Source organism: Nipponia nippon, unplaced genomic scaffold (assembly GCF_047370975.1).
Source record: "Nipponia nippon isolate SJK-2023a ecotype South Korea unplaced genomic scaffold, ASM4737097v1 scaffold_6, whole genome shotgun sequence".
Lineage (NCBI taxonomy): Eukaryota > Metazoa > Chordata > Aves > Pelecaniformes > Threskiornithidae > Nipponia > Nipponia nippon.
This window is the reverse complement of record NW_028262380.1, coordinates 37129932-37153704: the sequence shown is the minus strand read 5'-3', so window position 1 is coordinate 37153704 and position 23773 is coordinate 37129932. Positions and strand designations below refer to the sequence as shown.

Here is a 23773-nt window from a genome sequence, read left to right as displayed (position 1 = left end):
AGAAGCAGCACAAAAGACAACTGAAAAAAGAAGGCAAGCGAGGGGGAAGAACAAACGCAGTGGGTAAAGGGGTGGTCACAGAACCAACAGATCATTACTCAACAGGGATGATAATAAATAACATGTTAACTAAATTTGGACTACTTAGGCATGACTTTATCTACTCTTAATTGCAAGTTAGCATGCTCTGCCTAGACTTAACTAGCTGAGATTAATTAGTGTGGAACAAGACAGTAAACTACATGCAGATGAGGGAGACCAGGTTAGGCTGGAGCTGCTTGTATGTGTCAGGTAATGTTGTTCCTGTCTTTTTCCTAATATAATAAATGTCTGTTTGCCACATATTGCAGCGTGGTCTGGCGTAAACCCACATGTGAGTCACAATGAGCAATTCTGAAATTGAGTTTTTGAGGCTTTCCTTCTCCTAAACTTCTATTATCCAGTTACGTATGCTTGCAAGATGCCTTCTGCAGGTCCCAAGCAGCTTGTTTCCGTCACCTCAAGTGTGTGGGAGAATGAAGACTGAAGAGTTTTCCTTCAAATTATATGTTCAAGGTTGCCCACTTTTTTTTTCCTCTCCCCTGACTCACTCTCACTGCTGGCAATACTATACAGCAGAAGTTGGCAAAATTTATTTACCCAGGAGAATTCAGTGTATAATACGGGCCTCAGTGAGTTAATAAAAATGACTGATTGTAACTTCAGGGTGGCCAGATTTTCAGCAAAGAAATTAACCTATTTTATCCTTTAAAAGGGCAGTATAATAGGATGTCTAGATATTCCAGTATTACATGGAGGCTGCATCCTAGTTTCACTTAGCTAAAATCTCCAGAACTTCAAGTTTGTACTGAGAAAAAAATGGAGATTACTCTTAGAGCCAAGTATCTCCATTTGTGCGTCCTTGTTTTCCAGCACATTTTCTGGTTTTTTTCTCTTTTCCTTTCTGTTTGAAACTTTATATACACCTCTTGATTTATGCTTTTATGGACACATTTTTAGGTTTCTACAAATGTATGGCTTTTTCCTGTCCCTCTGTGGTATCTCAGCAATGTTTTAAGTCTAGAAAAACCAACTATTTTTTCCCCTTTTCATTTCTCGTTGTCTTACATTGTTAACTCAAGGTAATTTCTTTTAAGAGCCTCAATTCTAGGGGAAGTCTTTTTTTTTTAAAAGAAAAAGATTTTTCCATCTTGAAATGAGCAGTTTCAGCTTCTACTTAAAGAAGTATAATCTTAGTACTCCTTGGTCTCAGTCTTTGCGTAATAGCAGTAGTTGCCAATATCTACCTGTATCTAAAAATGCCACCTTTACGCCTCTCAAACCAAGATGATGTTATGTTTTAATCATAGAATCGTTAAGGTTGGAAAAGATCATTGAGTCCAACCGTTAACCTGTCACTGCCAAGTCCACCACTAAACCATGTCCTCAAGCACCACATCTACCCTTCTTTTAAATACCTCCAGGGATGGGGACTCAACCAGTTCCCTGGGCAGCCTGTTCCAATGCCTGACTACCCTTTCAGTGAAGAAGTTAATGCAGCAGTTCAGCTGTTTCTTCTCTGCAAAGAACCTTTTTCTGACATTAGGACTGAAGTTTGCACTCATTTGTGAAATTTGTTCTCAGATCCTCTATTGAAGTTGCTCATTTTGCCAAAAAAATCACAGCAATACAGCAGGCATTTTTCCCCCTAATTGAATTAAATTCCTTATTCAGGGTTCTTAATACCATCAGAGCATGTCACCTGAATCATATTATATTTTGGAGCAGGAAAGCATTCCAGAGCCTGGACAGCTTTAGTCCTGCTGGCCAGGAGAGACGAGGAGGCCTGCACAATTTATGTGACTCAGTCACCAGCTTGAACTTCCAGGACAACAAACTCTGTCTTTGTGAAAACTGAGGTGACCCTTATCTCAGTCCTGTAGGTTAAATATTTCATAGCTGTCCTTCCAAGAAGCTTGATCATCCATAAATGTCAACCATTAGAATTTGGTGGGCTATAACTCAGTCCCCTTAGGGTATCAGCCTTTCTGAAGGTAGTTTGATACACTATCTGGAAAAGGTAAAGTACAGACAGCTTGGTTGTGTTGGTGATTCCTGATGTGACTTTTATACCCAGTGACTTTCCTGATTGCTTTACAATTGATGTGTTGTCACGGCTCCCATAGGATGCTCTCTGCTGTGCCTGATGATTTAACTTTTTGGATGAACATTAAACTGTTTAATTCTCTTTGTAATGCTTGATTCTGGGAGGGAGATTGCGATGCGTAACCTTACCTCTACCTTTCTAAAGTTCTCAAGAAAATAAGTTACTACAGGGGATATTTTATGGAAGGAAGGAAGTTGTAAGTCAGATTTCCAGCAGATATTTGAGGCTTCTGCAGAAACTAATAACAGGGGTTTGGATTTTGTTTTAAACCTCGCTGAGAACTGTGTGAGTGTCCCAGTTTCTAATTTGATAGTAATTCAAATACACAGTGGAATTTCTTGGAAATTGAAACTTCAAGGTGTCCTCTTTATTGCCTGTTATCTCAGCCAAGAGTACTGGAAGACCACCTAAGTGTTTAACGCTGCTTTGCCACAGTTGCAGTTGTAACAGAAGCAATGGTCGTAACAGGAGACCAGTGAAGTCCATTAAATTGTGTCCTATTACAAGGGTATTATTTCTTTTTCTCCTCTTGCTTACAGAGACCTCCATCTGTTAGACTAGTTTTAATGTGCGCTATATGAGAGTCCTGCTGATGCCTTGAGGAGGAATTTGTCTTTTGTTCCTAGGTGGTTTGTGTTTTTCCTTCAAAGTCTTAGAAAAGGAATATGTTCACAATCACTTATCTCTCTAGAGAGAGGGGGGTTTGTTTGCGTAGAAAAGATTTGCTTGTTCTCTAGCTTATATACTGCGAGTATATTAGACTGAGGGAGAGCAGACTAGATTTACAAACACAAATGATGCCACTCTCACCTCCTTCCAAGTGATGGTACTGCTTGTCGTTTCTTCTCAGTGATGGCAGGTTCTTGGTAGGGAAAAAAGAAACAGTCAAAGATGAGGAATTAAGAATTTTTAAATCTGAATTTGTCTAGTATCTTCCAATTCCTCCTTTACTTCCTACAGCTCTATTATAGTCTTACTGGAGAAGAAGAATTGCATGCCTACATATATCAGATGTAAATAACCATTCGTGTCAGACAATAAGTCAAAATGCTATTTCTGGTTTTTTGTTACTGTTATTGGGAAGGAGATAGGTATAATTAATACCATATAAATCTTTCTTTATATTCCAGCAAAAGTGCTAACATAGAGGATGGTGTAGCACCTGTTGCCCTCCTCAAGAGCATGAACCACGTTATTTGACCCTGTTCAACACAGTCAGTTGTTTAAAAGCAGTGTCCAAGTATTTCTCTAGCATAGAGAGCTAACTTAGTATTTACTTATTTAGTAGCCAGCTTTTGATCCCACTGAAGTCTCAAGCCTATTATTTGTGACAGTGCTCTCCCTGAAGTCTGTTTTCCACTAATATAAATTAGTGTTTGGTCTTCAGACTTTAGGATGAGGAGACAGGAAAGTAAAATAAAGCTTTCCAAATCTACTTCCCCAAGAGTGCTCCTTTGACAGCACCAAGGCTCTGGGCTTGTGCTTCAATGTCCTTTGCCCTCTCTTCCCACCAGACAAACATTACCTTTATAAATGTGTCTAGATACTTTTTTATTTTTTCTTTTTATCCCAATAAGCTGCGATAGTTGATAGCTGTTCACCTGAAGTGCTGGCTCTCAGTGCTTATGTCCTGACTGAGGTATAGGACAGTATAGGCTGTCTTCATCCACGATACGCAGAAACCTTTCACATCCATCCATCACCCACAAAAGCTCCTCAGCTCAGAGGAAAAGGCAAGGTAGAGGGGGGGAGGAACCTCTTAAAAATGAAATTGAATCATTGCACCTCTCTGAAATGAGAAAGTGGTGAGCTGATGTCTGAGTAGTGAATATTGATCAGGAAATATGGAAGAGCTTTCCCTGAGGCATCCTACTTATCTGTCTTCAAAATAAATGGAAAAATGCTCTAGTTCAAAGTATTTACAATCCACAGGTAATGCAAATAGTAAACCACCTAAAAGTCCTTCCTGCTCCTACAGGAGCAATTAGACATCCCAACCCAAATCTGAAGCTTTGCAGTGCTTAGAGGCTCTACTGCCTTTATTACGCGTTAGTTGGGACATGGGTGGCAGCATGAGAAAGGGCTATTTTCACTCTAGATGAAAGATGCTTTTTTGCCCTTTTTGGAAAAAGCAATTGGGAATATTTTCCCTCTCCTGCATGCTTCCTTTCCCCCCATAAAAATAAAGGGGAGATCTTTGAAATCCTTCAGCACAAAGTATCAACTAAGCAGCTTCAGTATAATGAAGAATTTAGACTTTGCTTTTCAGAAAAAAAGGTGAAATGTTGTTATTTATTTACGTATTTTTACGTTATTAAATGAAGGCCGGATTTAGATGATACCTGCTCATGGATTGTCATGCGGCATCATGTCAGGCCTCCTTTTATGATAGCTACATTGTTCTGTTTAATTTCAAAATCATTCAAGTACTGTATTTTTTCTTATCAATGCATAGGTTCTTCATGAAGAAACGACAATACCAGGAACCGATTTGAAGTTATCATACTTAAGCTCCAGGGCTGCAGGATATAAATCTGTTCTGAAGATTACTATGACCCAATCTGTTATACCATTTAATTTAATGAAGGTCCATCTTATGGTGGCAGTGGTGGGAAGACTTTTCCAAAAATGGTTCCCCGCATCCCCAAATCTGGCTTACACTTTCATATGGGATAAAACTGATGCATACAACCAGAGAGTCTATGGATTATCTGAAGCTGTTGGTATGTGTGTTATGCAGGGTTTTTTGCATTTTTACTGTTGTCTTGAAAATAGGGAAGCACACCTCAAATACTTGTATCCATTAAGTAGAAAATGCTGAGCAAAATAAGATGAGAAATAACAACGGATATTAAAATATATTAGAAACTACTAATCTAGACTTTGACTTATAAGAAAAAATTTCCTTTAAAAGGAAAAAGAAACCACAGTCATTTTTCACTTCTAGTTCTTCCCCAGGAAGTAGCCCTCAGCCTAGTACGGTGTATAGTATGGTATTTAGTCTGCGTGCTCCTGGTACTTCAGAGCACAATAGCGTTCTGACGTACTTCACAAAATGGCTGCCCTCTGTACCTGTCCTAATGCACTTACTTTTAATAACTAAAATTCTTTCAATAACACAAGATGGTTTTTCAAAGGATTTTGGAATTCTGTTTAGGATTTTAAAAGCAGCATGGCCAGCAGGTCAAGGGAGGTGATGCTGCCCCTCTACTTTGCTCTGGTGAGACCCCACCTGGAGCACTGCCTCCAGCTCTGGGGTCCTCAGCCCAGGAAGGACAGGGACCTGTTGGAGAGAGTCCAGAGGAGGGCCACAAAGATGATCAGAGGGATGGAACACCTCTCCTGTGAGGAAAGGCTGAGAGAGTTGGGGTTGTTCAGCCTGGAGAAGAGAAGGCTGCGGGGAGACGTTGTTGCAGCCTTTCAGTACTTAAAGGGGGCTTATAAGAAAGATGGGGACAGACTTTTTAGCAGGGCCTGTAGCAATAGGACAAGGGGTAATGGTTTTAAACTAAAAGAGGGTAGACTGAGACCAGATATAAGGAAGAAATTTTTTACGATGAGGGTGGCGAAACACTGGAACGGGTTGCCCAGAGAGGTGGTAGCTGCCCCATCCTTGGAAACATTCAAGGCCAGGCTGGATGGGGCTCTGAGCAACCTGATCTAGTTGTAGATGTCCCTGCCAATTGCAGGGGGGTGGACTAGATGACCTTTAAAGGTCCCTTCCATCCCAAAGCATTCTATGATTCTCAATACATCTAAGGAAGCCATAGGGATTTTCAGTAGTCTGGGAAAGCAGAAAAACAGATATAGTTTAAGGAAATCACATTCTTTAAACTCTTCTTCTGAACGAGAGCTTATACTTAATGAGGAAATTTACTGTTTTTTCAGTGTCTGTAGGTTATGAATATGAGTCCTGCTTGGATCTAACGCTCTGGGAAAAGCGGACTGCCATTTTGCAGGGTTATGAACTGGATGCCTCCAACATGGGTGGCTGGACATTGGATAAACATCATGTACTGGATGTTCAGAATGGTAAGGAGTTAATTTTCTTCTTGCTAATTTTAATACTCAACTGCCCTGCGCTTTAGGTATCTCATTCTAACTTTTAAAATGTTTGCTTTGTTATTTTAAAAAAGGAACTTATGGAATGTTTTGCATATAGTAAATGCTTTGAGCTTTACAGTGTGTCATGTTTCTTCATCCTATAAATACATATACATATGCATTAATAATTTCATCTAACAGTGTCAGCCTGTGTTAGATATGCATACCAAAAAAAACCCAACCCAAAAATGCTGAAATTGCTTTTAAAAATTGGGTGATGCTAAGGAGACACTATTTCTAAAGTAATTGTATGTGTCAGCATTGTTATTGGGATTAACTGTATGTTAACAGTATGTTGAACAATGTTTTCACTTCCAGTTTTCACAATGAGTGAAAATTAAACAGGAACAAGAGACATCTCTGCCAAACTGAGAGCTGTTCACTCCCAATATTAAATCCCTCATTTATACAGGAGGTGTTCCTCTTCATGTCATGATATCCCCAGTCCCGGCAGGGCTGCTCGTGGGAGCAGTTAGCACATGGGTACCATCTCTTCTGGAGGATAAGCACTCGTTTACACTCTCCTCCCGTTTAAATCCTTCCCTGAGGTGAATCCTCCCTGGGATGCTGTGGTCGGCTCAGCACACAGCAGGTGACGAATGATGCTGCCTTGAGGCAGCGAGGGCACTTGTGCCCCTTGTTTCAGGCCAGAGTCCAGTTGCTAGTGAGAGAGTATTCCTTAATTTCAGTGGGAAGTTGAGGAGCAATACACATTTATAAGAACTGTGCCGTGGCGCCAAGGTAAATTTGTCCAGTGTGCTACTCGGCAACTGTCTGGAGGGTGCCATGCTAAGGAAACCCCAGCTCAACACTGAACAGAAGGAAATTTGGAAAAATTTGGCTGGAAGCCTGTAAGAGAGGTGAAATAAGCAGTCGCATGGCTGAAGGTGGGAGTTGGTGGCACTGGATTTTTATGCAAAGGAGGAGCCCAGAAGTAATCGAGCGGGAAGAACGTCACTTCTGCAGTGCCTGGTGTCCCTTGGAGGTCTCCCACTAGTACAGGAGCTTATTTTGTGTGATATGCTAGTCACCCCCTAAAGCATTGCTTCTGACTGGTAGAAAAACAAGGTAACCAGATCAAGGGAAAAGGTGTCATTGTACCTAATTTAAAATGTCAAAAAACTCCTGTGCAAATTATTGTAGGGTAATCCATCTAAAAATGTGAGGAGCTATAATTATAAATATATATATAAGATTGATTCTGTTCACAAGGTAGATTGATGGTGGCTTTAAATTATGTTCAAGAGTACATTTGACAAGTAATGACTTTTCAAAGTGACGTGTGTCTAATTGAATAAACGAAGTGGAGAGTTGTAATGACAAGGTGGATGAGCTGGAGAAATTTATTCAGAGGAGAGTGCAGACAGTGTTTGTACGGACATCCCGAGCTACTGCAGTAAATAGTCTAATGTACATCTTTTAGTCTGTGATAATAGAGGAGAAATGTGAAGGACCAATTTTTCAAGGTAATGACAGCATAAATCAGGTGCAATAGTGCACTGTGCTGACTTGTAGAAGTCCTCTGATGAAAATTATAGAACTCAGCTATTTGAGGCAAAATTATGGTGCCATGATTGTCATAAATGATGTAATCATGGGCGAGGGGATTTCGTATACTGTTAATGCATTCTGGCTTTAACTATTCATGAAAAATACATTCTCCCTCTTTTGATTTAGATTACTTATTTAGATTACTTGCCGTTAGGTTTCCAGAAACGATTTTCATTCTTCCCGATTTTATCATGTATATTGATTTTACGTTTATAATCTCCTAAATTTTATAACATTAAAAAGTCGTGAAGACACCTAAAACATTTAAAGAGGAAAACAAAGTATTTGTTCTCATATCTTTCAGTATAAAGAGTGCATTCTGGGGGTGAGGAGAGAAAGAGGAATACATCTGAAATTTCTTCTAAGCATCTCTAAAGAGAAATGTATCCCTCAGCCCCAAACTGCCTCTGAAACTCTGGCCACACAATCAATAAAACATGTATCACTCTAAAGTACAAAGTGACATGTGGTTTACGTGGATTATACCACGGAAAGACATATTGTGACTTATGAGTAAAACCATAATAGCTGACCATTTGTAGAGTACACCTCGATGGATTCATTGAGAGATGTAATAATGAGGGTCCTGGCAACATTTTAACACACTGTAAATTCACACTTTTTTCCCTAAGACTGAAGATTTAACATAAAGCATGCATTTTTCTTCTCAGATTTCCTATGGAGGCTATAAGGAAGAAAAATACTGCTGGCACATTGCTTTGTCTTCACAAAATTATTGTTCCTTTCATGCCTCAAAGCAGAATTAAGTTTAAGAGGCAGGTTGGCCTGGCACCACATTTTTTTTGTTGTTTTGACATTTTTAATAACTGCGTATATCTGCAGACATGGTATTGAGGCAGACTTTGTTGCCAGAGGTACATTTTTATTGTGAGCTGAGTAGAGAGTCTTTTATAATGTAAAATTGAGGCAATCTCCAACTTTTTGAAGTAGCTCTTTAATTAATATTTACAATTCGCAGCAGTAACCCACTTTGGATTACATTTACATCATATTCATAATTAGTTATAGTAGGACTTTAGGAATACAATTTGCAAATATATTGTTTTTCTTTTTTACAATATATGCACAGTTAAAATTCCAATCATTCCTGGGGAATTTCAAAACTGTAAGGATTTAGGAACACAGACTTTGATTGCATTCAGTACACCTTGCATTTCCTTCAACATAACAGTTTTTATTCTGAATTATAACTATTAAAGTTATTAACATTTAAAAATAAGAATGATGGAAAACTTGTTTGGGTTTTAAATGCTAGTATATTTAGTGTTTCTGCTACATTTTGTGAACAAGATAATTCAATGCTTTGTGTGTATTTTAGTGTGTCTGTGACTTAAATATAACTATAAATGTTTTAATAAAGTTCTGTGGTAGTGAGAAAAATATGGTGTTGAAACAATTAGAAGTCTATTAAATTATATTAATCAACTAAAAGAATATTTAGAAAACTTATGCATCATTTTGTGTACACACATTCAAAGTTTTTATAAACTATTTTTTATTTTGTGTTTTTTATATTACCTGCCAGGAATCCTCTACAAAGGAAATGGTGAAAATCAATTTATATCTCAGCAACCCCCAGTTGTTAGTAGCATTATGGGCAACGGAAGACGACGCAGCATCTCCTGTCCAAGTTGTAATGGTCAAGCTGATGGTAATAAATTATTGGCTCCAGTTGCCTTAGCTTGTGGGATAGATGGCAGTCTTTACGTGGGGGATTTCAACTATGTTCGGCGGATATTCCCATCTGGAAATGTAACTAGTGTTCTGGAGCTAAGGTATGTTTTTTTCTCATCTCAGACTTTTGGAGTTGTGAATTACTGTTGCAAACTAAAGCATGGAACAGATTTCTGACGTCGTGTAGGTTAGAGTTTCCAAATGCTTTTGGGAACAAAAAAAGTTGAGTCAAAAGATTTTAATACATTTGAAAAAGTATTTAAAGTGAAAAAATGTTACCCTGGTAAAACATCTCTAAACTGTGAGAATTTAATCTACCCAAAGTAATTATTCTGTGGATGTTAAGAGTTAACCTACGTAGTCGACACAAGTGGACGAAAGAGGCTCATTCACCCCTTCACTAATGATAGATGTAAATGTTGCCTTCTTTTCATCTTTTAACATCCTTTCTGAATGTTTTTCTAATAATGTTTTTCTGTTCTTTTTTACTTGCTCCCACCAAGAAATAAAGATTTTAGACATAGGTAAGCATTCCTTAAAGAAGATTTATATTTTTCTAACTGTTCTTTTTTCTTTTTTAACAAATGAATGCTTATAATGGAGAAGTCATTTCGGAGATGTATTATTAGAAAAGAGGAGTATTTTTCAAAAATAATGAGTTCATATGTTTTAGTTATGTCAGCTGTCAGGCTGTATCGTCCTTTCGGATACGAGTTCCTCTTTTCTCATCACTCTCTGTCCACAGTCAAGCTTCTTTTTATGCTTGCGTATGCCCTCCTTTGCTGTCCTCTCACCTCTGCCCACTCCTGTTCCTTGCTGGCAGCACTTTTACTGATCCTGTCAAAACTCGCTCATTAATCAGATACCCCAAATATGATGAGAATGGCGTATAAGTAATAAAATGGTAAAAGTATGAAGTGAGTTCATTTCATTAGCCTTTTGATATTGAGTCCTTTCCGGCTCACGTTTAACAGATTTGTTTCTTTAAAGGTGAACTTCCCTGAATAATGAAAGTTGAAATTGTCCCATAATAACACCGCTCCAGGAGTTAAGATTTTAAAGTACACCAAGATTCGTAAGACTGGTCATAAAAACAATAGTAATCAGAAGGATTGTAGTACAGCATTTTTCCATCTTGGCATCGCTACAATAGTGGCAAGGCCAGAAGAGAAGAAGGTGGATGCTTAGAATTGCTGTGCCACAGCAGCTGGTCCTGATAAGGCAACAAAAACAGAGTTACACTAAAATCTTGCTGGGTGCATGAAACCCTGCAAGACTTTGTGGTGGAACTGCTAATTACAGGGCTTTGCAGCCCCGCTGGTGCCTTGCTCTCCATTTTTTGCTGCCGGTTGTTTTCCCTCCTTGTTTTTCAGCAAATCCTGGAGAGTCATATCTCAGTTCTCCTGTTTTTTAAATTCACTTTGATTTGGACATACTTCTTTATGAGAAAGGGGTTTATGTTTAAAAAAGTATGTTTCAAACATGTTAGGCAAAAAATTCCATGACTAAATAAGGTGTTTGCATCGGCCCTAATGATCAGAATTGGGAGTTGATGCACAGTCTGGCTGGTTTTGTGTTATTTTCCAGGCGTGACTCAGAGGCAACCTCTTCTGTTTGGTGGTTTTAGGTTTTCATTATTACGTTTAATTTGCATTTGTTCCACTACTTTTAAAAGAATTATATCCCTTGTGGTATCACAAAGTTGTGATTGCATCTGGGTAAGACATTGTCTTGGCAAATGTATGGAATATGGAATAATACTCAAAATGGGAATTTGGAATGGACAAATGGGATTAAGGAACGGACGCGTAGCGAGGTTTGTCTTGCTGTGGTTTAGTAGCGACGCCCTCTTCTACCTCTGGCAGAACTGTGGTCACAGGCTCAACTGCGGCGTTTCAGAAACTAGATCCCTGCATGTAAGAAAAGTAGGTGAGGGAGAACACCGAAGCTTTTCTCCTTTATTCATGCCTACACATGCAGAAGCTCTGGGTAGCGAAATTGCAATCATATTGCACAAATTAGTACATCTGCTGTGAAGCGGGGGTCCCTCCTGAGGCAGAAGGAGACGCAGAGGACCATGCAGAACTGGCTGTGCCGGAGCGGGTGTGGAGCCAGTGGGCAGGAGGTGTGGAGCCCACTGTGCAGCCCGGCACGCTCTGCTACGAGTTCGAGTTTTCTCTCCCATCATACAACATTTTCCCAGCGTCTACTCTTAGCCTTAGGGGTTTGCTGCTCAGGGGCTTCCTAAGCCAAGAGTAGCATCTGTATGCTTAATATCCCCTGACAGCTTTTTATTCTATTAATTTAGCTGGTTTTTATTTAACACATGTAATCTTCTAGGATCCACCAAATCCTGTGGCCATGGGTTCCCCAGCTTAAGGACTCACTGTGAGACCAAATAGCTTCTTTTGCCTGTGTGAAGTCGTGCAGAGCCCCGTGAAATGCTGAGGAGATTTTCTATTTAAATTGCGGTTTGCAAAACAGCCCTCAACAGACCACTTTGCAATATATAATTGCTAGGTATCGAAACTAAGAAAATGCGCTAAAATGTGCATTCCCCAAGTAAAACTAATGAACAAGGCTAAATCTAGTTCAGATCTATTATCTGTTCAAGCATTGAACTTTCCTCACCTATAAACACAGTGCTTCAGCACAGAGTGATGTGCCTCCCACCTCGAGGAGCCTGTACTCTAAATTAGAGAGACAATGCAGATCAGATTTATCCTCTCATGTACCAGTGACCTAACATTTTTTCAATATCAAAGCTGAACTGATGTCTTTGTACACACTGCTGCCTGTGGGTGATTAATGCTGATAGGCATTCATGGAAGAAGTAATTTTCAGAAGGACTTTGAAGACAGGGAGGTCATTTGTAGGCTATGGCGGTATCCCAAGTCTGTAGAGAGCCAGAAAAAAGTTTAGCCAAACCTAAAAACAGCTTTGAGGGTACATGGTTTAGAAGGCACAGAGTGAATGGGAGAGAGAGGGGGACTGAAGCAGGAAGAGTATTTTTTAAAAATTCGTGCATGGAGAGTAAAGTAGGTGATCTGACAGCTGAAGAATTAAAAGATCGGTGTAAGCAAGATAAAATTATGCAATGGGAAATAGATCATTACAGCTCTGTGCATGTGTGTGTGTATATTTGCACACGTGTGTGCGCACTTCAGATTCGAAGCACTGTTACTATAATTTGGCATACATAGAACAAGTTAATTTGTAGTCATTTCTCTTTATAGGAGCCCCTGTTGGTATGTAACTGCATGTTTTTCAGAGCCACAGGCAGCGATTAGGTGATACTGAATGAGTCAAGGAGTCACTGACTGTGGATTTTACTTCTTTGCGTTTGTTTTTTGAGATCTGCATGGTGCGCATAGATGTTTTCTGGCTAGGAGACAAACATGGTTTTCACTGCACAGTTACTCAGTTCCTCAAATTGTGCCTTGCTCCTGGGAGTTAATAAGGATTTTCTAGCAGCTAAAGCTACCTCCGCTTTTTAACCTTCACTTGAAAAGAAACGCTGAAGTTAAGCCTGTTGTATTGTCTCAGAAAGGAGCCATTAGACATCTATGCATGACAAATTGGAGAGTTTATAGTGATTCAAGAGTAAATCCTATGCACTCCCAAACTTTGGGTTTTTTTTAAATAAGATGAGAAAATAACCTTAAATTATCAGCTGATTTTTTTTTGTTTTGATGAGGATAGACTACCTACTGTGAGAACTCATCCCAGATAAGAACAGCTTTGTCATTTTTGTTGGAATTAATTAAAACGTAGAAATGTTTTCATATTTATGAAGAAAACAGCTTGAAAAATTCTGTTTAGAAAGAAGTAATTGTGTTAGGCATAAATTATTTAGTTATTGATTTGATGACTGTTTATCCCAACAATTGAAAAATATGATTGAGGCAGTGTTAGATGAGTTGAAGTACTTTAATTTAGATTTTAGTAGTATAAGGAAGGACTTTATTTTAAATTACGATGAAATAAAATTTAATTGCACATTTCACATTTTGCAATGTGTTTATATTTGAAGTGTCTGCAAAGTTTCTTAAAGACCAAAGTAATCATGTAAATGGGTATAATTTAATTGCAGTCTACAGAGGTATAAATAACACTACGTAGTGATCCTCTTAAATGATCTCTGCGTAAATTAAGTTTCGAAAATACCTTTCAACTATTTAGCACGTTGGCAATAATAGATTTCTAACAGCCAGAAATTTAAAGTAAGCCTACATTTAATTGTTTTCAGACATGCTGCACAACACTCGGCTCTGTAGCAGAGCTTTTTAAGAGGTGCTAATCACTGTGTATTTGATTTCACTAGTCTGCTTCACTTGGTTTCTGAACCAACATGTTAAAAGTCTTAAAACCAAAGAAAATCCTATTTATGCAACACATTTTTTTCTGTGTTTTTGTAATTGGATAGCTATAAAAATCTGTCCCTGCTAAAAGACATAATTTGTTCACAAGTTGTTCCTGTTGGTCTCTTGTTGCTTTTTCCAAGTGGCAGTACATAAAAATGTGTTACATTAGCACAGTTATGTATTTACAAAACGTGAAGTATAGCGTTCTGCGAACAGATGTTTGGCTATCACCAAGACGGGTAGATCTGTTTAAGCGGCGCTTTTGCAAACATCCAAAGTGGGACTGACTGTTCTGACACTCTGCTTCAATCCATTAGGAGAGCATCTGAAATTACCTCCTGTATTTACATGACCTTATTTCAGCTCTTCGTGCCATAAATTAGGTCAGGAATCCCAGCTGCAGTGGGTTAAGTTTCTACCTCATAATATATCAACCCAAAAGGTACTCTCCAGGGCTGGTTTTTTCACCAGCAGGGGAGAAAAGACAGTAATTCTCAATTATGTGGCACCAGTGGAGAGGCAAAATGTACGTTTCTGGGAAAATGGTTAGCAATATATATTTTCACTGTAATAAAGACTGTGTTGGCATAGTTAGCGGGTTTGTGACAATGTGTACAGTTATTTGAAATATGACTCTGAGTGAAGAAGAACGGAAAAGCTCCGCTCGGTGCTCTGGTGGAAAAGATGACATTTCCTAATGCGTTAAATCATGCGTATCACGTCTTTGAAAGCAGTGGATTAAACAAATACTTATGAAGGATGTCTTATCTCTTGCCTGTGAACTAATAATACGAACTCTGCCTTATCTGTTTATGAATTATATAAACCATGCGCCCCAGCAGCCTTATAGAAAGCATAATAAAACAGATAGGATGATAACAGCGACAAAGTCTAAGCGAGGGCTGGGGTCCTGCTGCAAAGTTTGGAACTGGATCAAGGCTCCCAGAAAGCCTGGGAGTTGTTAGGCTCCAGTATTTTGATTTGGCCTATTGCAGAGACAGGGGCTGTCTCTAATGACAGAGCGTAGGACAGGCCCGTGAGCATCATGAACAAAATGGATCTTCTGTCCCAAAAGGGCGAGTAGTCTAGGTTGGACTGCCTGTGACACAGGCGAGAAGTCAGAGCCAAGAAAGGGTTTGGGACCCCAAGGCCTGTGCTGCGTACACCTAGAGCATCACGCTGGTTTTTAGCTATTTATGCCTTACTGCACACTGTGTAGGAACTGAAGCCTTTTCTTCTTGATCCAGTGTTAGGTGCAATTAGTTACAGCATGTGCAATGTATAAATCCATTTTACAGCAACAACCCAGCTCACAGATACTACCTCGCAACCGACCCTGTGACGGGAGATTTGTACGTTTCCGACACAAACACGCGCAGGATTTATCGGCCCAAGTCGCTCACGGGTGCAAAAGACCTGACCAAAAATGTGGAGATAATAGGAGGAACAGGGGAGCAGTGCCTACCGTTTGATGAGGCAAGGTGTGGTGATGGAGGCAAGGCGGTGGAGGCAACTCTCATGAGCCCCAAAGGTAAAAAGAGTTATCCCTCTGTAACTTCCAAAATAACGCGGAAGTTGAGAGCCGGGGGGTGTGAGCGTGTTTAATTACGGAACCCAGCAGTTGGCTCAAAAATGTGGTTTTGAGTCATTTTTTCCAACTGGAAAGACCATTGAGGAAGAGAGCTACAGGGGACCTGGGCTGATTTTTTAGGAAATATTTGGCTTTCATGGTTACTGAGCATTTTTAAATGTTCATTTAAATTACGTGTTTGGCAGGCAGTGGTGAAGATTTAAAGTCAATGTTGCTTTTGGTCCCACTTACCCATTTTTCAGGTTAACTTAAAAGCTAGGCCCTTCTCAACACACAACAGCAAATGAACAGCAAATGTGATCAACAGTAGTAGATTTCATATTGAATATTGGTTTATTATGCAAAATATGTTCACAAGCTCTTTTCCTACCTTCTGCCTAAGACCGTATTTTCTGCCCTTAATTTCCACTAGATACACGCCCTTACGCCCTTAGTTAGAGATAATATATTCACTGCTAGTACAAAAACCTGATTTTTATTCTCTTCACTAAAGGAATAGCAATCGACAAGAACGGGTTAATCTACTTTGTTGATGGGACCATGATCAGAAAAGTGGATCAGAACGGAATAATATCTACTTTGCTTGGCTCCAATGACCTGACCTCAGCACGACCTCTAACCTGTGATACCAGCATGCACATCAGCCAGGTACATTTTAGCTGCTGCTAATCTGGAAAGCTGCGCTGGAGCCAGAAATGCAAACGCAGCTTTCTTGCCCCTTAAAATAAAACTGGGTGGAGTGCGTAACGGATATTTAACAGCAGAATTTGGAGAGAAAGAAACCTGTTCCAAGGGCATGAATCGCAGTGTATTCTCTTAGCTGTAAATGCTGCTGTATTCAATTTTTCTGCCCATAAAGTTCAGTTAAGTTTAGAACAGCAAAACTATCAGCAGGAAACATTAAGTCTGGTAGTAAATACTGGGAGAATGGCAGATCTGTTAGAACTGTCTTGGCACGTTGATGTTTTCTGAATCACCAACATCCTTAGCCTACTGGAGTGAAAGAGAGGATCTATAGAAAAGAACATATTTTTCTATTTGTCTCAAGAAGCTTGTGTAGGTAAGAAGGGACATCACTAGTGCTATGTTTAAAAATAGAGTACAGTACGGTGTTTCGTAATCTGGAAGGTAGTGAGTTGGTTTTGCTATTACAAGAATAAAAGATGAGTACTGTCCTTAAAGTACGTATTTAGACTTTGATGTCTGTCTCTATTTTTCTTTATGCATTTGTGATACAGAAAAGTATAGCATTTATCGGAGGGGAAATACAACCTGTATTATAGTTCCAATGCAGCTGGCTTTTATTCAATAAAATAGACGTCTGAACATTGTTCCCCATGCCTCCCTGAAAAGCTTTAGTTTGCTGCCTGTACTTTCATACAAGTCTTTTTGTCATGATTGGTTACAGCAGCTGAAAAATATCCGTACAGCAGTGTCTAAAACTGAAGGTGAATTAATTCATTTAATCTGCACTGGTTAACTGTTCAACAAAACACTTCTCTTTGTTCAGGTTCGCCTGGAATGGCCTACAGATTTAGCTATCAACCCGATGGATAACTCCATTTACGTTTTGGATAACAACGTAGTTCTGCAGATCACTGAAAACCGTCAGGTTCGCATTGCTGCAGGGAGGCCAATGCATTGCCAGGTTCCTGGAGTGGAGTACACGGTGGGAAAGCACGCTGTACAGACCACGCTAGAGTCAGCGACCGCCATTGCCGTCTCCTACAGTGGGGTACTTTACATTACAGAAACCGATGAAAAAAAGATTAATAGGATAAGACAGGTCACAACGGATGGAGAGATCTCATTAGTTGCTGGAATACCCTCAGAGTGCGATTGCAAGAATGACGTCAACTGTGACTGTTACCAAAATGGAGATGGCTATGCTAAAGATGCCAAACTTAATGCCCCTTCCTCCTTAGCTGTGTCTCCAGATGGCACACTGTATATTGCTGACCTGGGAAATATTCGGATACGGGCTGTGTCGAAGAACAAACCCTTACTGAATTCAGTGAACTTTTACGAAGTTGCTTCTCCAACTGACCAAGAGCTTTACATCTTTGATGTCAATGGTACCCACCAGTACACGGTGAGTTTAGTCACCGGAGACTATCTGTACAATTTTAGCTACAGTAATGACAATGATATTACTGCGGTAACGGATAGCAATGGGAACACTCTTCGTATCAGACGGGATCCCAACCGGATGCCAGTGAGAGTGGTCTCTCCTGATAACCAAGTCATCTGGTTGACGATCGGCACTAACGGATGTTTGAAAAGCATGACTGCACAAGGGCAGGAGCTCGTCTTATTTACCTACCATGGCAACAGTGGACTTCTGGCAACTAAAAGCGATGAGACTGGATGGACCACTTTTTTTGAGTAAGTAATAAAGTCGGGTGCCTTATAGTTTTATTGAGTTGCACAGTACCATTTGAAATATTTCAGGAGAATGATGAAGTAACTGTAAAGGTGGCCCTGGATAACATAAAGCACAGAAAGATACTTTTTGTTTCTCGTGCTGTCTACCTCTGTCTGACTTCTTCTAAACATTGGGTCTGAATAATTCTAAAGTCATTATTTTGAATTTCTGTTTTATGTATTGAAATAATGGTGAGACATCTCACTCTTGTCAAGAAAGCTGTAACTCAGGCAACCACGATTTTGTAGATTTGCATCAAAAACTAGATTTTCATCCCATTTGCTCATTAGATTGACATTGTTCTGCAGCAAATACTGACAAGAAATTTGTCTTCACTGCTCAATATTTTTTTCTTTCTTTTTTCTAAGTAAAAACATGTCTGCGTAGTCTTTCACCCACAAAAAAGGCTGGGTGGGTATTTTTTTGCAGTTGTAAAGGTTGTGTTTCACCGAGTGGCGAACGCGCAGGAAGGATCTCCTGGATGACACGGCAGGCTTTCAGACAGATGAACTCGGGCAGAGGAAGCTGAGAAAGGAAATGTGGGCTGGGGGGGGCCAATGTCATTCTTGTAGGAATAAACTGAAAACGCAGAGACCACCAGCAACGTGTGGTGTACAGGTGTGAGCACAAGAGCGAGAGGTATCAGTGGAACAGTAGGACCTGTAATTTTACCAGCCTCAGAAAAAGTCTTTCCAGTGAATTGCTTTACCCTGTGTTACAGTCATTAAGTCATCAGTGCCTGTTCATAACCACCTTTAGCAAAACATTTTACAGATTCCTCAATTATATTGACTAAGGAAGGTCATGACAATTTATAGATAAACTAGTAGAACCTGAGAGTTCACGTACGGGTTTTATAGGCAACTTCATCCTCAAATGAGCTGAACTACAGACTGATACGCCAAACAATATGTAACAAAAATGCAGCTTAAAAGCAGATGTAAAATTAACACAGATTTTTTTCAGTCATCTCTGTCAACTGGAAAAATATCTGTATTTTTAAATCACGTGAAAGACATGCTAAGGTTGGGTAAAAATGTGTCTGTGAAGGAGTGGAAGACATAGAGTTAGTATGATAAGTAAAAGTGTTAGAGGGCCCTCAGCTGAAGTATTCAGGATTATAAAGGGCATCAGGAAAATCCAGTAAGTTCCTCTTCTTTTTCTTTTTTTTTTCCATCTTCTTTTCTCCTATCTTTATGATGAAATGCAGTAGCAACCGCTGCCAAGGTCAGGGCCTAAAAAAAGAAGCTTTCAATTCAACACACATGATAAAGAAAATAAAGTGCCGGTGTCAGGCAGTGGCAGCAAAGCCAAACATCTGTGTTCCGAGATAACTTCACATTTCTGTCAGCGTACATTTGGCTGAGGCAGTGTGCAGGAGAACTCTGAGCACCTGTATCTACTCTCCAGCCTTTACATATGCCCGTCAGAGACAGGAGAGCAGCAGGTGCTGCCTCACTGCATATTGTGTCCTGAAGTGGAGACAGGGCTAGAAATGCTGAGCCCTAACAAAGACAGCAGGTGGAATGGTGCTCCTGCCAGTTTTAAGGTATTCTTACAATAATCTGTAAATTGGCAGGGCTTTGGTAGCGGGCACGTTCCCAAAGCATTAGCGCACGTCTGTAATATTTAATTGTGCATTGATGCACCCGCTGCATCTCTTTTTAGGTCCTGCCAAGAGGACACAGAAGCACAGCGAGGATACACGGAGGAATGAGAAACTGTTTGCTTGGGAGGGAACGTGTTCTCCTTCTCGTGAATTAGCTCTGTCCTGTATGCTGAGAGACCAAAGCACAGCTTCGGGTGGGCTGGGAATAGTCATCCATTTCCAGAGAGAGTAAATCCCACGTTTAACTCTGACACACACGACCACTTGTTTCCAGCAGGCGAGTTGGGCAAGGCAGTCAATTTGGTGGATAGTGAAGTCCCTTACTGAAATTAAGGCATCTGCTGGGTACAGCAGGCACTTTAAATCATGCTGGCATTCATACTGGCTAATTGAGGACCTAGAGTTTTAATCAGGGCAGTAATTTCTCACCATGTTGCCTGTAGTTTTTGTATAGCCTACTGTGGTGCACTGCAGAAGTAGCTGATGGCTCCTGAATGCATCTTAATGGCGTCTGCGTGATTGCAAAAAAGTGGGTATTATATTCACTATTAAGTGGTTGATAGGTCTGTATTTTTCATCATAGGGAGACTTTAGGGTACTGTGTGTCATGAAGTACATTGCTATTTACCGAGTCTGTAAATAGCCATCTTTCACACCTGATCTGCTTCCATGCAGGCTTTCTGGTCTGAGGTAGGTCATGTCCAGCTGGCTTACAGAGAACCCAAAGGGCAGGCTGTTCCCCTCAGTAAGTATTAGTATTATTTCCAAGCTGCTGTTTATGCACTTCCTAAACAATTACCTCCAACCAATGTCTCGTTAGAATTCCCAAGCTGAAATAATTACGGAGACAGCTAGGCAATTTCACTCACCCTGAATTTGCAAGTGTATGAGGCTTTTGCAGAAGCGAAGATATTAATCTCCTCCCCGTAGCCATGGTGAAGAAGTAATCTGTTTAATTGCAACAAGGAAGATTCAGATTAGACATTTGGAGAAACTTCACGGTGAAGATTTTGGAGCCCTGGAGCAGACAGACAACGATAGCGACCCCTTGCCCTTCACAGGCTGTCTTTAAGAACAGATTAGACATCTTCCAGGACGAACGCAGGAAGAGCAGCTCCCGCCTTGGGGTGGGGGGCTGGACCATATGCCCTCTCAAGGTCCCTTCCAGCCGTGTTTTCTGTGATGCTCCGTACAAGTTAATACGAAAAATAAAAAATTGCACTGATTATGTAAAGCTACAGGGAATAAGTGAAAAGAAAGCACTGTGTTATTTTTTCCTGCCAAAACAGCATTCTTAAAAACATCCATCGGGCATCATAGCTGCTTACTTCTTTTTAACATAAAATCCCCATGGACCAAATTCGTGTCTGTATATTCCCTTTTGAAGAAAAAGTAGCTATAAACACGGCTATTTTGCCATTTTTTTATCCTAGGATCAGCAAACATTATTGTGACTTTGCTTTTCAGTGCTAACGATTTGTAACATTAGATCTGTCTAGGCTGGGTTTCCAGAGGCTTCTGCTACTATTGCCAAAATAGATGGAAACCATGCGTATCGTATGAGGGCTTGTGTGGGAGTGACATGGATGGTATACGTGCGTATATCTCTCTCCCGGCTTTTGCATATTCATGTTTGTAGGTAGTGTGGGCTAAAAAATCTTCAGCTGAAGAGTTTTCTGTTGAAAAAAATGAAGTCTTGTTAAAACGGAAAGGTTTCCCTTGACCGTCAGGCAAAGAATAAGAAATTAGGACAAGAAATCGTTCTGGCTTCCTTGTTCTGTTTTAGTAATAGCAAAATATTTCCGTTTCATTGCTGGATGCATTTTCTTTTAATATCGGAGTTTATTTATGGATTTTGTTTACTCCATTGTATTATTCAGATTCCCAAAATATTTTGGGAAGGGGATAGAATTTAGACTGAATTTAGACTTTCTTCCCACTCGGAGTTAAGACTTTTCAACTGTTAGAATTTCCAATAGACTAGAAATGGCATTTTTCAACTAACTCTGAGCATGACTGGGTTGTGACACATCTGTTTAAATGGCAGAAGTTACACTGGAGTAAAAAGTACTGTGTTTTTAGTAATAAAAAGCTCAGTCTTTGGAGCCAATTCAGTAATAGCTTCGTTAGCTATTCTCTTGTGCAAATCTGTTTGTATAACCAGAGCGCGGATCCAAAGAACTTTGATCATTTCAGTTGAGTTCTCACTGATTTGAGAGCAGATTTAAGAAAACTATTTAATTTTTTTTTCCCTTTTTTAGAACAACTTTTTAGTGAAAAGAGGGAATCTTTGAAAAAACATTGCGTCCCAAAAATTGGCAATCACTGCTCTGGCACCTATTAAAGCATTTGGACTTGTTTCTTTTCATGGCTTTTTTCCACAGACTAAGTCACACTAATATCAGATCCAAAAGAAGTTTACTTTTTTATTTCATTTAGTCTGGACGCTAATTAATCTAGAGTTCATTTTATTTAGTCTCCACTTTGTGTGAAGAAGGGGAGGACTGACATAAGGAAATATTTCTTTTACACTCTGTGGTTTTTACAGTGAAAATTGTAAGCACTAACTTGAATGGCATACACTCTCTTTTCTGTATTCGTCTACAGACTTTGATTTTTTTTATATCTTTATGGCAAAGTGGATTTCTAAACTCCTGGGTTTTTAAGGGTTATAGTCTGCTGATTAAAATTGACGCTATATTTGAAGAATGCGTACTTTTGTAACGTACTGTTACTAAAATTTGTAGTAACTGTTATCTGTTATTGAAGGTCTAAAAACTTGCTGAATAAAGAAGATATTAACAGAGCATTCACGAAAAGGACTGAAAATACCCGCATGCTAAAAAACCAATGGAGCCATATGAAGCTAAAAGTCCTCCAGATTAGGTTTTGTAATGAAATTATAATATTAAACAAGGTATAAGGGTAATCAGTCTAATCACATTCTGTTGTTCTAAAATTGTGAAATATCTGAGCTGGAAACTTAACTATAACTGCATATTATGAATGCATAATACGAACATTTAAACAGATAAATCTTAAAAGTTGAACTAATTGTATGCATATTAGCATTTTGGAAGTGACACTTCCTAGCTAGCCTATATGACATTATTTTTGTGTAGCAGTTTCCATTCTGCTTTCACACACAGGGAGCTAAGCCGGGCGCACAGAAGGAGCATTTTCTCTGGCCCTAAGTTTTTGAAGTATCAGAAGTAAACTCCTAAAAACCCCTGAAGTGCCCCGGTGCAGTCGCTCAGGCAGGCAGGAGGTCAGGACTGCCCCCCCCCAGCCGGTAATGTCAGGTCTCTGTCAAAGCCCTGGTATGCCAGCACTTGCCAGCCAGGCTTTAAATTCAGCTGAAAATGGGTAAAAAGCTCACTATTAATTGAATGATGGACAATGCTCAAGAGGGCAGATGATTCCAGAGAAAAAGCTGCTATTACTCCTGATACTTAATCTGATCAGAAGCGTAAGGCATCCCTCTGAGAAGGTCCCAAGCATCTTGTTCAGCCCCGCTTCTTCTGAACCATCTCGCTTTCCTGAGTCACGCCCTGGGAGCCGCTGGAAGCCGAGCACACGCTTGAGTGGCTGTCACGACCTCGCCGCTCTCCTTCAGCTTGCTCCATGACTACTTTGTATAACTTCAGCTGGGACGTTACAGGCAAGTCCTTTGGTTGAATCGTTGGCCTGCTGCCCTGCCGGCCTCCGGCTGCTTTGTGCTCCTCAGGTTGCTGGAGGAACTGGTAGAGGCTCCCTCTGCGAGGGAGGATCCCTCCAGGGCACAGAGACAGCCTGAGCCGCCCGGGCAGCACCTGCTGAGGTTGCCGACTCCGTGCGCGCTGGTGTGCTTGGCACTCAGGCGAGCTCCGACAGCCACGTAGTCCTTGGAGGCGGTTTAGGACAAATCGCAGTCAGCCCAGTGTCAGGCGTCTGGGAGCCGACCCTCTGTGATCCCGGCCCGGGTGCTTCTGCAGGCTCTTCTGTACAGGGACAACTCTTCCTCCCTCTCACAGCTCCCCTGGAAGGTGCCGGCTGCATGTGCTCTCCTTTGGCCTCCTCTGACCCCCTTGGTTAAACTCTAACTCTCCTCCCTGAGTCATGAATGAATTCCAGTAGCCACTGTTTCTTATCTCTTTCCTGCCTTATCTCCTCTTGCCTTCCTCTCCTTTTAGGAGCAATATCAGCAGGCAGAGCTCTGATCCAGACTAAGATGCCTCCTCCTCCTCCCTGCAAATTCACTGCCTTTTCTTCCATGTCTCTTTTTTGATCTCCAGACCTTGCCCTCCTA

General features: G+C 40.3%; 1 protein-coding gene across 20 annotated transcripts in view; it reads left to right on the top strand.

The window, feature by feature from the left end:
* Positions 1 to 23773, top strand: part of TENM3 (teneurin transmembrane protein 3) — a 623972-nt gene that overhangs the window by 571482 nt on the left and 28717 nt on the right. For 17 of the 20 annotated variants that reach the window (XM_087735943.1, XM_087735953.1, XM_087735952.1 and 14 more), the window contains 7 exons: positions 4602 to 4869; positions 6035 to 6178; positions 9348 to 9597; positions 10000 to 10020; positions 15159 to 15391; positions 15945 to 16099; positions 16962 to 17836. In XM_087735943.1, the coding sequence (XP_087592069.1) occupies positions 4602 to 4869; positions 6035 to 6178; positions 9348 to 9597; positions 10000 to 10020; positions 15159 to 15391; positions 15945 to 16099; positions 16962 to 17836 (1946 nt within the window). The remainder of the gene's footprint in view (positions 1 to 4601; positions 4870 to 6034; positions 6179 to 9347; positions 9598 to 9999; positions 10021 to 15158; positions 15392 to 15944; positions 16100 to 16961; positions 17837 to 23773) is intronic. The other 3 variants (XM_087735954.1, XM_087735949.1, XM_087735945.1) reach the window with 1 other exon arrangement.